Genomic DNA, 20,505 nt, shown 5'->3' on the forward strand with positions numbered 1-20,505 from the left:
GTTAGTCCTCATTGCCTGAGAATGAGCCCAGTTCACACGTGTGCCAGAGTGGACTACGAGGTCCTGGAATGTGTGGTAGTTGCAGGAATTATTCCCAATATATAACGATGACTAAAGTCCTGTTACCTAAAATTACTAGGAGTTGCCAACTAAGAGATTACTTACCAATCCAGTAAAATCACTTCCTGAGAATTAGAAGGAAGCTAGCTAGAGGATAACTGTCAGTTGGATCACGAGTCATGAAAGTTTCAAGTCAGCAACCTACAAAGATTGTATCTATAACTACTCTTACAGACACGACCCACAGATAACACTGATTATTTCATCAACAGGAGAGACAATTGCAGTCAATATAATTCTACTTGAGAACTAGGCCATAAGTGCAATAATTCTAAAGATTAGATTATTACTATTGGCAACAGTATAGTTTCCAATTGGCAAAATAGTAATTTCTGCAGAGAACAAGATAGTTTCAGGGTCTCACAGAGTTTGCACTTCAGTAAGAGACCCAACATCTCAAGTTATAGTTTAAGGAATTCATAATTTGTATATGTAATAGATGTTGTCGGCAAATACTCAGACATGGGATATAAATATTAAATTGCCTCATAAGCTTTTATATCTCATCCTGCAATGGAGAAGAGAAATTAACCGTATAACTTTGTTTTTACTATTCTATTTTATTTTATCTTATTCTTAGTAATTATAAATGAAAGGTGTAATTCTTTGAGCCTTCGTAGACAAATCTATATCTACAAAATAAATCTCAATTAGCCTAGACAATTCTGAGTCTCTCCAGATCCTCTCTGCCTAACAGATAGCAGTGAAGGCATTTGATTTGGCAGAAGAAGAAATCGCAGAAAAGCCAACAGATGTAATGAAAAAGACAACTAAGGATAGCATAATAGAGGTAGTCATAGAGGCAGCAGAGGAGGTCTGAGTTGAAGAGGTGGAGGAGACAGAAAGAGTGGACTGAGAAGAAGAAGCAAAGTCAGAAGACAAGGAGAGTTCAGTTATAGAAGTAGTAGTAGAAAAAGAAGTAGAAAAAGAAGCAGAAACAAAGAAAAATTCTGAAGTTGAAGACAATAAGGTGGGAGAGTAAGAATCAAAATCAGAATTGTAATATAAATTAATATTAAAATTAGAGTTAGTTTTGAATTCAATTCTTGTAGGAACATCCAGCACTGTAGCAAATTGAGAGGCAGGATCTTTAGGAAGATTTTTCTTACTGGAAGAGAGAGAAGTTAGAAGTAGACACAATTGTGCTTCTACTAAATCTGAATCTGAATTGCATATAGTCAGTTGTGGTTGTGAGGAATTGAATCTGCTAGAGTCAGATTGCATTGCTAATACAACTGACAATAAGTAGTACAATATCAGACTCAGATTTGAAAGGCTAGTAGCTGTGAATACACGAGTTATATCTTGTAGCTTGGTTGAAGACAATTGAAAGTAAAAGTTAAAGTTACTAGAGTTCTATAGATTAAATCTAGATTCTTTAGTATATATATTACTCTAACTTCTACCTTCATATATACTCTCTCCTCATCGCAATCATACTTTCTCTGATAACCTGTAATGAGACTCCATGGAGTACTATTACAGTTAGCTACACTGAGGCCCATTCTGGTATCAAGAGAGTACTACAGTAGGAAAAGTGGTAGACCAGAGTCTACCAAGCAGAGGTACTGTGGGTTAGGTACCTCAGTTGGACATGCCATATCATACTAAGAAGTACATAGGTACTACTAAGAAGCAGTGATTATCCTACTGGGTTGGATAACCTAAGTTGTCAATTTGGGAGTTATCCTGAATTGCTCAATGGTGAGTCTGAGTAGAGTTACCCTACCTGTAAACTAGAGTTACCCAACCTTAGGTCATTGGTTACCCCGCTATGGAGCCAAGTTACCCTACCTTGAAAGTAACTTGTTACACAAGTCTTTAGGGGAAGTTACTAGATTGTTGATCAAGGAAGATTATGTAGGATATTTGAATCTCAGGTTGTACAGATTACTCCTACATAATCAGTTAAGCTCTGAACAAGCTGTAACTTGGAGGTGTGGTAGCTAACACCACCTACCAGCCCTTTTATAAGTTTCTAGTCTCATGCGCTACAGTCTAGAGATTTGCTGTAAGTCTAGTAAAGGTCTATAAGTGGAAATACTCTGGTCACACCATATCTGCTCATGCCATCCATCTGACTGGGGGCTGTCTGCAGAATATATGGAGGAGTAGAGGTGAACCTGGAGAATAGTCTCCAGGTAGTTTTGTACAAAACGGAGCAGAACTGACAGAGTAATACCACTTTAAAGTTAGAGGTAGTCTGTAAGGTAACTGAAGACGTTAAGGCGAGGTAATCAAAGTCTGTTGCCCTGAAAGTGTAATAGTATTTGAGAATTATTAAGGACTCTGAGTCATTAGTCTGAGCTCATGATGAGATCTACTTCTAGGAGGGTTGACTCTAGGTAGCACCTATTAGTAGTAAACCTCCGAAGGGGTTAATCAGGAGAGCTGCATGGCCATCATCTGAAATAATATAGAATAGAGTAGAACTGGTTAGATGTTCAGAGGCTGCAGATGCTTGTAGAAGACTAAGTATATATGGGTAGAGAGTTCTATAGTTGGTATTGCATCCACTCAGACATGTCAGCTCACCACGGACATGTCTGCAATAAGAAGAGTTTTTACTCCTACAGTTGCATTGTAGATGCAGCCGCTAAAACACTTCTGTCTTGTGGATGTTAGCAAACCACAGAGTAGTCTAATTAGCTATGGGAGATCTTTGGTCCAAGCCGTAGAGGTCAGCTAGACAGCCCAAGGAAGTTGGGTGCTCGCGAACACAGAGTAGTAATAGGGAGCAACTCGCAGTATAGAAATCTACTTAAGTATATGCGAGTTTTCCTCAATACCGGCAATCAACTATCTCTTAAGATCAGGACTTAATTGAGTAAAAGCTGTTGCTTAATGATATTACATTTTACCATTTTGTTTCTTCAAACTCTACCCGGGAGACTTTGAAATCTTATTATATTTGTTCTCAGAATAATTTTTCTCAGTGCAGTCGTAACCTCAAAATCCATATTCCCAGCAGGAGCCCCCATTACATAACTTCTCTTCTCTTCTAGCTCTTTTTCTTTTCTTTTTTCTCCATTGTACTCGTGATAGGTCCGGATTTTTTCTGGTATTCCAAGTCTAAGCATTGATTTCAAGATCACCAGAGATGTTGCTTCTCATATTGCTACTGTTTTTTTCTGAGGTCACAATGGACATTGCTTCTCATAATTCTACCTTTATGGTAGTCAGACAGAATGTCTTTGTATGTCATAGTGTTCCATATTTTTATCCAAACCAATTCCTACTCGCCTAGATAGTACCATTCTTTATTGCCTGACCCTTGTACAGTACAGTTGATTTCTCCGAGCATCCCATGGAAAACGAGGACATAACAAGGCGATGAGGTTGGGGTGAGGATTGGTTGCTAGAGAGGGACAGTGGCGATCCCCGCGAATAGTGTGCATGGTAAGTAAAGCTATGACGATGATGATGATGATGGCAATGGTGGTGGTGGGATGGGTTTTCCTCCAGTTGCCCCTTCCCCTCTTCCCCTCTGTTCTCGTGCAATACCACACTTGGTATATTATCTTATATTACCGTAATTTGAACAGGGTCTTCTTTTTTCTCTTTCTTTTTTCCCCCCCTGCTCTCTTCCTTTACGACAAGATAGCTCTGCGAAACAAAGGGAATGGGTAATATGGATTTTAGAGTATACTAAGTGGGGGGGATTGCGAGATACTCGACAGAAATCACATTCAGCCTTCCCTGAATTAGCCGCGCGCGATAGATAGGGTTGGCATTACTCCGACAGGTAAAAGGAGGTTTTGCTGAAGTGTTTGGTAAAACCTTTTTGCTTCCTTACATTATTATCATGACCATGAGGCACACAAATTACGTGCTGGTATCAAATTGGAAAAATTGGTACGGTAGCATGGTCCGTGCGCCTCCACAGCGGGGAAAAGTGGGGCCCCCACTTGCTTTCATCTGGTGGGCCTTTTTGCCTTCTTCCTCTTCCTCACCTTCCCTCAGCCTCCTCCCCCGACACTCCAAATTGACAGCCTCCCGAAGGTGAGTTTCGTTTGTCATACTGTAGAACCCAGCTCGTGTATCTCCAATCTCTCGGTACTTTTTTTCAGTTTCTGCCTGTCCCCCCCCCCCTTTTCACACTTTCTCCTCCCCAAAATTCGTCTCAAAGTCGTAATTATCCCTCCTCATTTACCGAAGCCTCACTACGTCACTACCGGCACGAGGAGGAGCTTAATCTGACCCTTGATTCTGTATCATTTCCAATGATACCGTACGATTCCTGCTGAATAGGAAATGAAGAGGGGAAGCTGCACGCCTCTCCACTCCAGTTCACGAGGTCGGCCCTCCTTCACCTTCTTTCATCTTTCTCCCCTTTCTCGTCTTCCAAGTCGATAAGAGTGATCTTATCCTTTACTCGTATATTGGTTGTAATCTACTTCGTACTAGTACATGCCACGCCACTTGGTGTTAGGCAATCCCGAAGCTACTTTTCCTTTCCTACCCCCGCTACCAAAATGCGTAGAACTGCCGTGACCCCCCCCCCCCCCCATTGCACTTTTTAACTTCAAAATCGTTACCATTCTTTCCGAGCGACTTCCTGTGCGAAGACGGGGTGGCCTACCGGTAGTCTACGAGGGCGCTACCCTTGGGAAAAAACATGTGCGGAATGATAAAGTAAAACATCCTGCCAACCAAAAATGGTATGGTTTGTGGAAAAATAAATTGCGCGGTTCGATTCTTCAAGATTTTATTGGCTTCCGCCCCCGCCGCCTTAGTACTCAAACAATCTATGAGTAGCCCAATGCCGGAGGAGAAAGCGCAAGGGGCACTCCATCACCGACTTGCAGAAAGACAGAATCGTTGGTCGATTGCCTCATTAATTGATTAACCTACCAGTACGGGAACTTAAGGAGGAGTTGACCCCTAAACCTACCTAATCTGGGACAGGGCTCACCAGCTGTGCCCCTGGATTGGTCCCGTCCCCTTTCAGCTTGGCAACAAGAAGCTTGATCCAAGGCTTCGATGCGAAGAGCGGGGTATGAAACTCAAGACGACTACGGTACCGTACTCGAGGAGATACCATATCCTATCGGATTGCAAACTTAATCTCCCGAGAAAGAAGAACAAAAAAGGAAGCATCCTCGCACAGTGATCCAACCAACCCTTCTCGTATGAGGATTTCGAAGCAGAATAGCAGGCGATAGTGGTGACTTGGCAACTCATTCCAACCTCCTGGATCGTGTTTCATTCTCCTAACATCCACGCCCACGAAACCAGGAGGATGGCATTCCTCTCTCTTTTTCCGTTTCCTCTTTTTGGCTGTATTCCCAGCATGAATATCATTGATAACTTCCCCAGCCCTGTGAAATCACAATAGGACTCTCAAAGCGAGCAGTTTCAGGGTATCGGTACGTCGGACTCTGACTGGTCCGAGTTGCCCTGCCGGTCGGTACCGCATCTCTTCGAAATCAGTTTGAGGGTAAAAACAGAATGTCACGGGTTGAAATGGTAACACAAGGTTGAAAAAACGGAAGCACGAGAAAGGGAAGAAATAAAAGAAAAAGATATCCGTGAGGAAAGTGGCTTGTGATGATGAAAGGAATGAGAGCACTGGCTCAAGCCTTCCGAAAACGTCACCAATTTCACGGGTAGATAGCATGTGCCTTCGGATCAGATTACTGAATGATGACTAGACTTATGAGCTGTGCTGACGATTGTCAACTCACACTGGTACCACACCTAACACCTAACAATTACCCCAACTTGGAGAATGTGGGGATACCGGTAGTTTTGATATCAGAACAATTTTTTCTACAAGTCGTGTTATTCTTTTTTTTCCCAAATTTCAGATACGTCAACACGCCGGCAGCATCCCAAACGTGCTGTTAAACCTGACATCAAGCAAGGGAATCCCTCCTTAAAGTCAGAAGGGGGCCATGCAAACCATTTCAATGTCTACACTGCCCGGACTTTCACTACTTTCACTTTCTCTCCCTTTTTCTTTTTTTCTCTCCCCCGAAACTTTCTCCCTCTCTTCCCAACACAGCACTCATACAGACCTGTACAGCCCACCCCTCAGTCAAGCAACAAATCGCCTCCAGTCCTCATCGTGTCACATGCCCCGCTTGATATCTGAAACTTTAGTGACAACTGGCGAAGTTTGGTTTCCGGAAGCGCTCAAGGAGGGCGAAACCGTGGCCCTTTGGTATTGCCATAATTATTGTTGGTCATATCCCATGTCGGTATGTGATGTGGGGTATTGTCGATTAGCCAATTCCGCATTTCTCTAGGACACTCCCTAATCGCGCTTTGTTACCGGCAGCGGCACCGGCACATAGTCTTGCAGCCGCAAACCCGGGCTAGTGCCAGCGCTGGAATATCTTCATGCAATCAAATGGCCAACCTACAGTGACGCTTTCTTATTTCTATAGCCGCTTTGGGAAAGTGAAGCCTTGCGCCATACATGCGATGAAGAACAAGAGAACAGTCACTCTCTCCTAGGGTATGGAGCAGCAGCATAAAAATTTCACAGAAAGCAGCTTGCGCGGCGAACACAAGTTAGCCTCCAGGGATGGAGAAAAAATGGGGGAAGTAATTAGGGGTGGGGGTTGGATGAAGACTGGACATTGTTACAGCAAAGAAAGGCAACGCAACAACCCAGACCATGCGACGCTAGAGAATGTGGTAGCGAGACCAGAGGTCCTACAGTATGGATCAGACCATTGGGCTCGATCTGCTTGCTCCACACACCATAACCCCCGGTTGAATTTCAAACCCTACAGCTCCGGCGACACTCAATGTGTGTCCAATAGACAGACTATGTGAGGGCTCAGCGAGTCGGCACCCCCAATGATGCTCGGCAAATATTTTGCGGGCGAATTCCGTTGATTCTTACTTGTACGGTACTGAGCACGCTCCAAGCCTCACTCAGGGTGCAGCTACGCTAAGCCCTCACAGAATCTATGATATTTCTTGCCATCTTTTAACATTGGGCATACATACCCGTGCTGTATGGTCAAAATCTATTGCTCCACAGAATCCTGGTAAAGCAATGTTGAGATGGATACCGATCCCATTTAAAATGAAGATGAGATGTGCAGCTGATAAGACTTCTGATAAGGTCGAGCCTTCGGATGGCTCTCTGGGCTGGAAAATTCTCAGACTACCCAGATGTATGATAATTGAATGTATCGGCATGCCCGCAGTAGGTAACCATGTCATGGTGGCGAGGTTTCCCAGCATCAACAAGGGAGGTTGTGAGATGAGAGAGTCACCAAGCCATATCCGGTTGGTCATACCATACGCTTGCACTGGAGTACCCTCACACCAGGGTACCAACCCCAGGAAAAGAAAAGAAGGTGCTTCGCATCGTAGCGTACGGTACACATACCGGTACTCGTAGGCACCGGAATGGAAAATGGGGTGTAAATACTTTTCATTCCCTGGTTGCATAAACGTAGGGGGTTTGCCAGCAGATGCCTGCTCGAGTTCTTGCACAGAAACTGGCGGGGCGGAAAGATGTGCTACGTGCCCAGGGAGCAAGGAAGCTAGATCCCGAGAAAAAGGCTCAATCAGAAGAAGTTCGCCTACATTACGACTTACTGTACTCGAGTACTCGAGTATCAAGACGAAGCCAGGGGGCGGTAAAAAAGGACATGTTTTCGGTTTGTGAGAGCCATCTTGCTATCGATCGATATATGTGAAGCCATAGGTACTTGTGCTCGAGTAGTTTCCCGCGGCCGATCAGCAACAACCGAGCCCTATGGAGGGAGTTATAATCCAGGTATCGGAGGCTTGGGAGAAACGTGCTTCAGCCAGAAGATAGTCTAAATAGTACTGTGTCTATACCTATAAAACTGAGGGGCTACGCGAACCACCGGAGTAACCTCCCCACGATAATTGATCCCCTTCTCTCCCACACACAAAAAGGGAGAAAGGGACCTCATAATTCAGCCTGCTCTCATACTCTTAAAACCTGAGCAATAAATATTTTGTGATATAAACGCCTTACGGTAGCTGAAGCCTCAAAGCAGCTTTCCAAACCAGGTCCTCGCGGTTTCTAGAGCAATTTGGAACCGGCCTCGTTAAAACTTATTGCACAGGAGGCGGTATTGCGGGACGATACCCCGTCCGGCAACGCCTCACAGCATCAGCAATTACGGAAGGAACCATGCGTCCCTTCCTGCCTTTCCCCAGGGTTCGGGGAGCGGCAAGCAGAAGGGAAAATATCATAGTCCACCTTTGGTACGGAGGTGCTTGGGACAGCAAAAAGGCAGCCGGGTGCGCATGCAAGAATTTTGAAAATCTTGGCCGCGGAGGGGGCAGTTGCAACACATACAAAATTTTGCGAAACTTTTTGTCTGGCCACCAGGAGAGCGTACTTACCGTACAATATTCTCACCTCACCCCAAGTACTCGAGTACAGTACAGTGAAACCTAACTCCACCCTCCAATGTTTCCAGGTCTCCGATATTTCTATTTCTCATAGGAGACATGCTTTATTCTATGAGCTTCCCCTCTCTAAATTCTAAGCTTCTATTAGTTTCTCACTCTAGGTAGTAAAAGCCACTAAATTCCAGAATTCATTTGCATGAAAATCTGTTCATGCAACTTCCTATGAAAGATTGGAGGCATGGTTATAGAAGTGGAAGAGTTAGATCAGTTTTTAGAAGATAAATAGTCAGTGAGAAAGCTAACAGAAAACAAAGCAACTTTCAAATTTGATCCTTCCGTGGTTTTTCTTCTGATATTCATATTGGAAAATATCTTCCTCTTCAGCATGCCAAATGCATCAGTAATCTCCGCAAAGTGTACTCAATGTTTGCTCACATCCGAAAAGCGGACAAGAACAAAGCATAAAAACCTCACCAACGTTGCAAAGTTTGAACTTTATAAAGAAAAATTTCCACCAAATGGTGGAAAATACCCAACAAATACCTTGCTTGCTATTGCCTACAGTGTTGATAGTAAAACAGTTACACATATTATCACAAAAGGGTATACATACTGGTCAAAAATGACAAATGCAGAGCTTACTCACCAGAGGGTAAGCAGTGTCAAGCTGCCACGGATCAAGTCAATGCTTGTCTTATGAGTCTAACAGTGTGAAGGTAGAGGTATATTCTGACAAAGATTTTCTTTCCAAGGGTCACTTTTTTTAAAAAAAAAAAATAAGTAATATTATAGGAATTGTTCTCACTGAAGAAGCTAATCAAGCAAAAGTAACCCAATATTATAACTTAAACATAGCCTGAAGGCGAATCAACTAAAGTGGAGACATGGGTGGCTAGAAAAGTTCAAAATGCGAACAGGACTTTACAGATTCCACTTCTATGGCAAAGGTAGTTCTGTCAACCTCAGTAACCACACAGAACAGATTAATTAAATCAACAAGCCCTGTGATGATTACACAGATGAAGACCAGTACAATTTCAATAAAATAAGTTACTTTTATCAAGTGCCACCCAGGTGTTGCTCTTCGGCAAACAAATGGTCAAAATGGAGAAAAAATACACCTAACATATGGCTTTTCTCTTAACGGAACCAGAAGCGATATGCATGAGCCACTTGTTATTGGATATGCTCATCAAACTCAATGCTTTGAGAAAAGAAGTGTGCAAAGCTTAGGCTATGACTATTGCTTCAATAAAAAAGCATGGATGACTAGAACAATATGGCTTAAATGGCTGAAAAGATTTAATGATAATATAGAATGAGAGAACCGTCAAATAATTCTTTTAGTTGACAACTGCTCTACTCATATTGAACCAATAGACTATACTCTTAAGTGTATCCATTTAGAATTTCTTCCTCCCAATACTACCTCTCAACTTTAACTGCTTGATGCCGACATTATTCAAACCTTTAAAGTCTACTACCATCAGGGTTTCCTTCAACTAGTAATTTTACGCAATGAGGAAAATACACCAAATCCCTTCAAGATCTCACAGTTGGAAGCAATGGAACTTGGAAAAGAAGCCTGATCTAAGGTTAATGCTACAACAATCTCAAACTGCTAGAAGCATGTTGGTCTTATAGGAACATTTGGACCTGGATTACCAGTTGAGCAGACCAGCGATCCTGTTCCAACCTTATGTCCTGCAGCAGAACAATACCAAGCAGGTGCAGAGCAAAGAATTCAAAGTCCTGACCAATTTCTTCTCTCCCATACCGCATATGATAAAGTTAGTTGATATTCTCTCATTGCTCCCTTTAAATTATAGGATTATAAAGAATTTATTTTCTTATTATTTCAACTTTACTTAGGTTACTGAGTTGGCTGTATCAATTGAAAGAGACTTTCAAAGGCTTCATATCCATGTTCTCATAGCTGTTGAAGCTTTCCTAAACACAGTATCAGAGGTGACAGTTATTAGGGAACTTACAGATGAAGAACTCATTGGCATTATTGATCATGCTGAAGAGCAGGAAAAAGAAACTGGTCGAAGAATCCACCGAGATACCACCAGTGATCCAGCTTAACATCCCGAGAGTTGTGTCTCACTTTCAACTGCAGAGGTCTTGAACGCTACCCATAGCTTGATTAACAAACTAATAATTGATCCTGACATTCCAAACATAGAACTTAATGCACTTCAGTCTCTAAGAGAGTTAGAAAAGGTTTGGAGGATTCAGACGCTCCAAGAGTCCATGGTCCAGCGAAGTATTTTATTATACTTTACCTTAGCTGAAAATTTGTCTTTCTCTAGTTAGATACCTGGGGGGTTAGGCAACATGTTAGAAAGGGGAATAGGTAGCTACTTGGTGTTCTTGGGGTAAAGTGAAAACCAAATTGATATGTTCAGGGAAATAGGGTTTTTTCTGATTTATAAATTGAAAAGCGTACTGTGTATGCCATCATAAATTATCACTGGTTTAGATTTGATTTGGCACCCTCTTTCTGCCAAGCCTATTCGCTATTTTCCATCCCTCCTTTACTTCTGGGAGATCCGGTCTCCCAAGGACCTGGAGATAACGGAGGTTTCACTGTACCGGTACTAAAACCTTATTCTATTCTATCTAAGCCCTGGCGCTGCCCGTTTCACCAACTAAACGGTACTCGAGTACCAACCACAAAAATAAATTTAGTAAATCGATAGGGAAAGCCGTTGCGGCCCAGTGCAGAAATGGGATGAGAGCGGAGAGGCCAGGATACTGAATCTTGATCTGGAACAACCAAGGTGTTTTGAGCTGATCCGAGGGGTGGGCAGAAACTGCCCGCCTCGCACACACTTGGTCAGAGCGGTGCAGTTGGGTGGAGGTGTGGGTAACCTCGGTCTGTCGGTCAGCTCGAGATCTCCGTGTTGCTTGATGGCTTCTAACTTTAGCCTCTGCCAGAGACTGGTTGTGGTTGGGTGATAAAGTAATGGGTAAGGTAGGGAGGAGGGGGAGGAGAAGGGTACCGGTACCGGTAGACTAGGGGATGATGATGGGGGGAGAAATGCTTGTATCATAGAATGATAACAAGGGGATAAATAATTAGCATAAGGGAAGGGGGAAAAAAGCTCCGAAAGGAAGAAGAAGACTGAGGTAGTCTAAATGGTGTGAAAGCAGAGCGGAAGAAAAAAGGCAAGCGCCAGCAGAGTCTCTCAACCTACTTTTGTGGAAGCTGGAAGCAGCAATCATTCATCCGTATCGACTCTTCATATTCTTCATCGGTTTGTAGAGTCAACAATAATCCGGTTATTTAGCACAGTTGCCCGGCTATATAACTCTCAATTTTATTCCGTTTTCCACCTTGTCGTGGAAGGGAAAAAATCAGATTCGGTAAAGAATCTCACCTTGCGGATTGGTGAATTTTCCCAATTAGTAATATCGTCTGAGAGGGAGATTGGAGGGAGGGAGCTATTTACCCACACATTTTCTTTTTCTTCCCCTACGGTAGGGTAGCCCGGTAAACGGGATGGGCGATGGGCTGGAGGGGTATTCCTGTAGTATCATAGTTCTATTCTATGACTTGCTATGGTCTCGGGAGGCAACATGAGTGAGGCAATGAGGGCTTGCCGATAGATAGCACAACACGTAAATTACCACACCTGAGTTCCACTCCGGTAGCGATGATATCAACGAAGAGCACGATCTAAGATGTATGATAACCTGGTCCTTAAAAGTCGTATCGCAGAGATAAGAAAACCAGTAGACTTCCCGTATTTTTTCCAAGCATGGCCTGTCTTTCGCCTTCCCAGCCACCCTTTCCGTCGATACTCTCTCTACGAGTACTCGTGCTTATCTGCTACCGGTCAGGACTGCTCTCTTTTCTGCTCTTCCTACCTTACGAGTACTATCAACACATGGTTCTCTGGTATTATATACAGTCGCACTCCGCTATAAAGGAACTCTTCATACGGGAAACCCCGCTGACACGAACGAACCCTCTGGGGATTTACACCCCTGCTCTCTCACACAGTTGATCCTCGCTATGGGATTTCTTCCAAAACCTCGCTATAACGAAAGAGAAATCAGGAACTCTTGGCGTGCCTTATAACGGGGCGCGACTTTTAGCTGTGGAGTTCCATTGCCGGTTATCATTATCATTACCGTAGTCGCTATCGCTATCGCCTCTTTATCTCCCCTACCCCCCTTTCAATGCATATATGGTACTATAGTACAACTCCTACTCTCTCGCATAACTACGACTACTATTCCGTATCGTACACACTACGCTATCGCTACTTCACGACACCGCAGCCATGACCACCTGCTCTCTCCTCTCCACCCCCCACTTTCTCCCTACAGCCCTTCTATTGCTCTGTCATTGCTATCTTCCCGCCCAATCTCCACTCACCACCCACCATCGTATTTCTCACTCTCCATCACATCTATCGGTCCTGCGCACTCGGCAGCCAGTTGTTAATCAAATTCTAGCAACCACACAACACAACCCCCATTTCCCCCTTATGATCATCCCCGAAACCAACACCTCTGTACCCTTGAAATATAATAATACCGTATTCCGCTTGTAACGTGCCTCCATGATACTCGAGTTACGCAGCCGTTAGTAATACCCCATACAATGTGCTAATCATTCTAAAACTTTAGTCCAAGAAGAGAAAACCCAACCCCAGAGCTCATGCATAAGTATTCCACGAATGCAAGGGCTCTCTGTTCCTCCGGTAATTTCCCCGAATACCTCGTTGCCCATAGCAGCGTGTAAGTGTATATGCGGAATTCCCGACAATAGCATTGATGGATCGAGTAAACCATAACGGTATTTCGATCTCCAAGTGATATAAACTTCTACGAAAACAGAAAGGGGAGAGGGATCGTTCGATGATGCCCTACTGTAAAATAACCCGAGCTCTCGAAGGATCCATAAATTAAACACCGAAAATGTTGGCGAGATAAATGATAACTGCGAAACTCTCTCTACACATGGGATAATAGGGATGATAAAATACATGAGAAACTCCGTTCCTTTCCTGTGTGAATAAACAATACTTGGCGGGTGTCGATGCTGTATACTAATAAACAATGACCTCTAGGGTCCTCTATGAACAACTCCTAGAAAGAAAAAGAAAAGATGGGACAAGCAATATAATATAAGAAATGAGTAGAGGAATTTAAATCGGAAATGAGAAAAGGGGAGCTGCCGACAAAAACGCCCATAAAGTCCGTCATAGTTTATCCCAAATATAACCCCGTTCTAATAGCGAAATAAAAGGAAATACAAATGGAAAACGAATCTGAAAATAAGGAATATTCGCCAAACACGTCAGAAAACCCACCAAGAAAAAAAAAAGTAGAACATTATGGACTACCCAAAACAAATCCTCAGATACGATCTGCCAAATCCCCGCCAGCGATGGAGTTGGCTGTAGAGGATGAAGCAGATGAGTAACCGAGACCACTGACACCTCCGTTCAAAAGATCATGAACTGCAACCCGAGGAACCGCAGGAACCGGCAGCTTTCGCTGTGAACCATCTGGGCGGTTGAGGATATCACCGAGTCGGATTCCGTGGTTGGGATGCAAAGGTTGGGACACGTTGCCACCAGTGTGATATGGGTCAGCAATCTCCATAGGTGCAAGAGCGGGGACGTGTCTAAGCGAAAGGTGCCGAATGCTCGGAAGCTGCATTTGATAGTCATCACGATCACGAGGGAATAGACGCGGTGACTGTGCTGGTGTTGCCAATGGTGTGCTCTCAGGGGTTGGGGAACAGGAATCGTGAGAGAAGGTGGGAGAGGATGGAGCGGTAGAAACAGGAGAACTCGGTCGAGATTTCTTGACCGAGCGGTGGTGATTATATGGATCATCATCCTCATGGGAGTGAGACCGGGACATTGGCTGTGCGCTATGAGAGAAGGGTGGTAGAGAGGGCCGACCATGCTGGTTGTGTTGGTGGTAATGATGCCTCTCTCGCTCTAGCTGTTGAGACGCCGTTTGTGCTAGGAATCCCAAATCCAACCCATAGTTGTATTTACCACCCATAAGCGAAGGGCTGCTTGATGTTCTAAAGGGTGTCAACCCGGAATGGATGGATGGTTGATGCATTCCATGGTACGAATGTGGTGGAGAAACGTTCGGTGAGCCAACGTGAGAAGGAGGAGCAGACTTAGAGATAATTTTTGGCGGAGGAGGCATCATCTTGCCCGGCGAACCTATCGAGGAGTGATCGTGTTGGGCAGCCTGAGCGGCAGCAGCAAGTGCGGCCTGTTGCTGGTTTTTGTTACTTCTTCGCGAGTTTGGATTTGTGTGGATTCGGGAATGTCGAGTAAGTTCATCGGAGCGACTGAACCGTTTTGAGCAACCAGGAAATGTGCATCCATGAGGCTTCTCTCCAGTGTGAGTTCGAATGTGTCGAGTCTGATGTTCTAGACGATGAAAAGCCTTATCACACATGGGACATTTGTAGGGACGAGGAAGTTCAGGCCTTTGATCCTGCATCGGATCCTGTGGTCCCGTAAGAGGAGGAAGGAGAGCAGAGAGCGCCTGATGACTTCGTTCGTGATCGTGAAAAGACATAGGTCTAAGTGAAGGATGTGGAGGGGATTGATGGAGAAGGGACGCAATATTAGATGCTGAAGAACCTCGCTGCATGTGATTCACGCCCAACAAGAGTGATGAAGAGATGACGAACAGAAGGAAGAAAAAAGTGTGGAGAAGTTAGCAGGCCCGCGGGGTTATATAGAGTATAGCCGGCTGCTGATCTCAGGAGAGCGTGGGGTGGAAAGGGAAACGAAAAGTGTGGAGGCGAGGGGGGGGGCGCCGCCGGATTTGTACCGCGATCGAGGACAGCCGTTCGGGGAAATTTTTTCTGGTTTTCCTTTTTTCTCCTTTATTTTAATGGGAAGGAGGGTGGTACAACCCGTGATAAAAATAAAAATAAAATAAAAATCAATAGCACTACAAAACAGCGAACCCTCGGCTATGGGTAATGGTGGTTGGTGGTGATGATTGAGAAGAGGATGGTAATCGTGATGATTGCTAGAATTTAATCCTTTCGTTGTATGTGATGATCAATGGTGATGATGAGGCGGAACGATGAATAAATGGATGAGTGTGTAGGTGTGTGTGTGCGTCGCTCCCGACGAAGCTGAAAAAGCAGTGAGGGAGAGGGGAGAAAGCAGGGGTGTTTTTTTCTCCTTTCTCCTCTTGTCGAGCCTGAATGTGAAAGCCCAAAGGGTATGAGGCGCTGCTCCTGTTGGCGCTTTGCTGGAGCCTGGGGCGGTTGTCAGACTTGGCCAATGTGGGGACACCGAGCCGCGGAGGAGAACCAAGTGGGACAAGATTTTTGCAGGCGGCAGGTGAACAAAAATAAACCCCCACCGAAAAAATAAATAAAATAAAAAAGTAAAATGAAAACTGTCTCCTCAGGTTGCAGAGGACAAGAGAAATGGCAAAATTGTTTAAAAGACGAACAAAGACGGGTGAGTATGAGATTGTTCCCCTGCTGATTATCCTAATATATACCTGTTGCTCGATCCTACGAGCTTCGAGACGGGGGCTTATTATTGTTCTGGAGGAAAGACCTGGCGATATCCTTCAAGTCGTGTTTGAAGTGTCTGGGGTGTTGTTCAATGCAGGTGCACAGCTCGTTCCTCTCCTTATGGTGAGGGCGGTTGATGACTTGATGGGGAATGGAGTTAGATCCGGAGAGAGGGTGCAGTAAGAGGGGGCATAAATATGGGGGAAAGCAGGCTTTTTGTAGGTATGGTACTCCCCTACCAGGCGAAAGTTACGGTACTGGTCGATGGAACGTTGGTGGGTGTCTACTCGAGTACTTTATGAGCAAGCGCAGACAGCAAAGCACGCAACACAAGCACTCACTCACTCGCTCAACTCACACATTCTCCTCCTCCTTCCCCCTTCCCCTCCTCCCACGCTCATGCTCATACTCACACTCACACACTCACAAATAAACCCATGAAAGAGCGACAAAAGAATAAAAAATAAAATAAAATAAGGCTATGATAAGCGGAATCAGAGTGGATGGATGGAAGGATGGGTGGGTGTCCTTGTTGATCGGGGTTCTACGGCTGAGAGAGAGCGATGAGTGGGGTTGGTTACATGTCCAGCCAACCTGTCTTCGATCAAAAGGAAATTTCATCTGATGCATTCATTCAAGTGTGGGGGAGCCTGTCATTGCAACAATTCGAGAACCTCTACCCTTCCGGACCCTCAGTCACTCATTCAATCACACACCTCCACTACTTCTCCCGACAGGGCGCTCGGCAGTTAGTCAGACGAGGTTGAGGACAAGATAACCAGTGCCACACCGTACCATCATCCTCTTACTGTTGCCTCATACATACGTTTGAGATACTATTATCATTATTTCCATTTACTCGCTTTGATTTAACTTACCCTATCTTTCCTAACTTATGCTAGTTATTGTGCAATTGCACACCGGTGCTCGCCTTGCGGTAGCTAGTTTCCCCTCATGATCCGTTTTTCTGTGGCACATCATAGGTCTGATTTGCAGTGGGGGGAAACAAAGCTCCTCCCGAGCCCATTGTCTGGCCACCGCAAAACATGGGGAAGTGATAGGATGGCAGGTCAAAAAAGGGGGGGGGGAAGGGGGTAGATGCACCCGCCTCTTAGATGGAAAGATATGGCCGTGCGAAACCAGACCAAATGACTGCAGTATCCACCAACCCCCATAACTCGTTCTCGCTAGTTGTCCTACCTGCAACTCCACCGCTCGGATACGGTAGGGTACGGCAGTCTGCCATGAATTGTTATTTCCATTTGGATTTGTGACCTTTGAGTTATGTACGGGTGCTCGAGTATAAATCACAATACGAGCTCACCTACCCATGATGGGCGGATAACCTTGGAAATGCGCTCCCGAATATTTAACAAGCGATGACGACAGAGTTGTTTTTGTTGTTTTGTTGTTTCCATGCTGTTGCTATTGTTGTTGCTGTTGTTGTTGCTGTTGGAAATAAAAATTTTGGTAACCAGCGTGCAGGATCAATAGCGGTACATTTTTATGAAACCTTTTCGTCTCCTACAACTCTCTTTCTCCCTTCTACCTCACCTACCGCACCCACACCCCCGGACTCCTTTGCGCACACAAACTTCAATGGGGCGATGGACTAAGAAGAGGAAGGGAAAAACGCCCTTTTCTTTTTTTTCACTTCCTTTTTTTTTTTTTTCATCCAGAAATTTGCCCTTTTCAACGAAATCTCGCTACCATTTGGTCACCGAAAACAACAGCAGCCAAAGTGTTTGTTCTCGGCATTTTGTCCGTAAGGCTTCAATGCCCGGTCAAATACTGAGTACTCAGAGATATATGCGTTGTTCGGCCCCATGATAATTAGTCCTTGACGAGCTCTTCAGAGTTTCTTGCGTGGGGGTATGATGCCAGTAAGGAAGGATGATGCCGTTTGTTTGTTTGTATTGCGGGGGGCAAAGCAGGAACACGATCCAGGTCCTCACACTCATGCAAGATCTTTGGGAATCTTCTTTCGATTTCGCTTTGTCCATTATCAAATACCCAATATCAGTTTTGTGAACGAAGTCCATCCCCTCCTCCTCACTCCCCTTTATTTCTAACCATGATATTTTGTCAGAATTCTTCCCACCCTACGTTTCCCTTGATGGTGCTCTCACATGCGAGAGGCCCTGGATAAAAGGGTAGCCCCGCGGCCTCATCGGTGGCAGTGCGACGTTTCCTAGCAGCGGATCTAGCAACCAGCGTCCGGACTCTCCCGCCTTTATGGATCCACTCCGATGAGTTAGGAATGAGTTTTTCCGTAGATAAGGCAGCGGGTCATTATCTGTGATCCGAAAAGGGTACAATAGTCTCGGCAGGGGCGGACAAGGGGGCGAAGGGCTGAGAATGCAGTGGCCTACAACGGGAAACCAGATGGACCAGCTAGCTTCAAAATCAGACGTTGCCCGGCGGAAATCTGGTTCAACTTATAATGGCTCTCGTGATTCTCAGGAGAGATTCCTCTATTGGGCCAATTCGGTTATTTCATTTCTTTCCTCGATTTTATCGGGGTTTTATTTTGCCGTTTTCAGGGTACCGACTAAGTTCCCGAGTTCACCCGATGGGAAGCGGAGGTGCGGATTAAAAATTTGCTCCCAGCCTGCGCGGGGGAGCTCCGTTCGCTTACTCGAAAACGCTAATGCAGACACTGTGTCCACCAACACTATCCCGCAACCGGCCCCGTACTCAGATCCGGGTGCCTACAGTGTGTAACGGTACCCATAATCTCACAGAATTCGGGTGCCTGCTGCAGCTTGAACATTGTCTGATGCCCAATGTCAAGCTGTTGATATATTCATAATCCCTGCACAGCCCTAAGACTGCAACAATCTTTCCTCTAGCTCCGTGCTCCTACACAGTGCACTGCTAGCAAGCTGGCGAAAAGACGCGTTCACAGCCGATTCTGCCATACTGGTGCCCTATCATCCAACCGCCGCCCTCAGACTGAGCACACGTTGGACTTAAGGTTGATCCGCCCCTGTGCCTACCGTAACCTGTTTAACAACTTCCATTTCTTCGGTCTTCTGTGACACAGGCAAGAAATATTTGTCGGGTTGATTTTTACTATAAAACACTTGCACTAACGACCCCACAATCGACCCCTTGAAACTGGCTATTGCTGTTGCGGTACGGCAAAAGGGTCGGATCCAGGGAATCGATGGTATCAACAGATTTCTTTACCAGGTATCGATCATGCAAGCGTATTTGTTCCTCTTTCTCCCGCAGTTGCAGTGCAACTATAGGCTCCGCATAATTCTCCGGCGACGCTCGTGGGTTCTGCTTGTCACTAGTCGTATTCTCCCAGTGCCAGGCCAAGGAATGGGTTCAACTAGCGTGATAGTTCATGAAGTTGTGTGTTTCTATGATAGGGTCCATGGTTATAATGTCTACGCCAGTGCTGTAGATGGGCTTGGCTTGAGCAGAATTCGGGACGTGGGAATGCAGACTATGGCTGGCTACTACAAAACCGCTGTGTCACAGTTTCCCCAACAAGTGCGCAGAGATGCTGATTGGTGAGACTTTCAAAGAAATGAAAATAGCCGACAAATCGCCTCATATTTCGGAGATGGCATTCTCCTCAAACCGTGGAGATAAGCATTTCCGTTATTATATTTTTGAGGGAAATAAGTTTTCATTTTATTTTTATCTTTTTGCAACATTAGAACATTAGAATCAACGAAACCCCCGGATTTTTGATTGCCTCCCAGATACCGTTATCAACCGAACTAAAGCTACACCCATACAAGAAACCATAGCCGGGGCAAAACGACTCACGACTGCGGGGATGCTTAAGCTAGGAATTCACATGCTAAATTTTTGATACAGCACTTAGCTCCTGAGAATCGGGAGAAGCGGAAAGAAGCAATAAGGTCCTGGAAACAGAAAACAAGAAAAAAGGGTCGCCTATCCACATGCTTCTCGTAAGGAATAACAATATATCTTAAACCTTCTCGACACCACGGCCTAGGGACTCTGAGCCTAATTCTTGCCTGTTACTATTATTTGAGGACTCGATTGGGACTTCTCCGTCGGCTTCCTCGACCTCCTCCGGTAGAAGTAGGTTCAAGAAAATAGCAATGCTAATTGTTATTTAAATAAGGGTGAGTAGAAAATCATTAGTCACTCGTTCGGCATGACGGTAGAGGGACACATCTGATAGGGGTTCATGGCTACTCACAAAGCGGTTATGGCAAACCCGGTCTCCATGATAAGGTTGATAGCATCCAAGAACCCCTGCAATCCGCCACCTCCCTTGTATGTGAAAAAGTGGCTTTCAGGCCCTTCAATCAGCAGCTGACTTCAGACAGGGCCCAATCTCCTTCTAGAAGGGCAGGAAAGAAGACTTACTCAAACCATTTGGGGACGAGGGTAGCTCCGTATCTGTATTGTTATCGTATTATCCTGTAAGCCTTTGGTTTTCTTTCAATAGGGAAGATGCAAATTTATTTACCCCAATGAAAGAGCTGCCGTTAAAATGAATCGGT

General features: G+C 44.9%; 2 protein-coding genes; one reads left to right on the forward strand and one right to left on the reverse strand.

Moving 5' to 3' along the window:
• Positions 1-13,495: 13,495 nt before the first annotated feature.
• GSTUM_00002587001 (uncharacterized protein) lies at positions 13,496-16,167 on the reverse strand. XM_002836243.2 has 2 exons: positions 13,839-16,167; positions 13,496-13,763 (listed from the first exon to the last, which is right to left on the reverse strand). Exon 1 carries the CDS (start codon positions 15,118-15,120, stop codon positions 13,852-13,854), a length of 1,269 nt encoding a protein of 422 aa, XP_002836289.1. The 5' UTR covers positions 15,121-16,167; the 3' UTR covers positions 13,496-13,763; positions 13,839-13,851.
• A 1,348-nt stretch (positions 16,168-17,515) lies between these two features.
• On the forward strand, positions 17,516-18,503 carry GSTUM_00002588001 (uncharacterized protein; the record flags this gene model as incomplete). XM_002836244.2 has 1 exon in its annotated part: positions 17,516-18,503. The coding sequence occupies one exon, from the start codon at positions 17,516-17,518 to the stop codon at positions 17,837-17,839; it is 324 nt and encodes a 107-aa protein (XP_002836290.1). The 3' UTR covers positions 17,840-18,503.
• Positions 18,504-20,505: the final 2,002 nt, after the last annotated feature.

Source organism: Tuber melanosporum, assembly GCF_000151645.1.
Source record: "Tuber melanosporum whole genome shotgun sequence assembly, scaffold_137, strain Mel28".
In the NCBI taxonomy this organism is placed as follows: Eukaryota; Fungi; Ascomycota; class Pezizomycetes; order Pezizales; family Tuberaceae; genus Tuber; species Tuber melanosporum.

Coding starts and splice junctions, on each gene's coding strand:
- GSTUM_00002587001 (XM_002836243.2), bottom strand. CDS start 15,120: ATGCAGCGAGGTTCTTCAGCATCTAATATTGCGTCCCTTCTCCATCAA.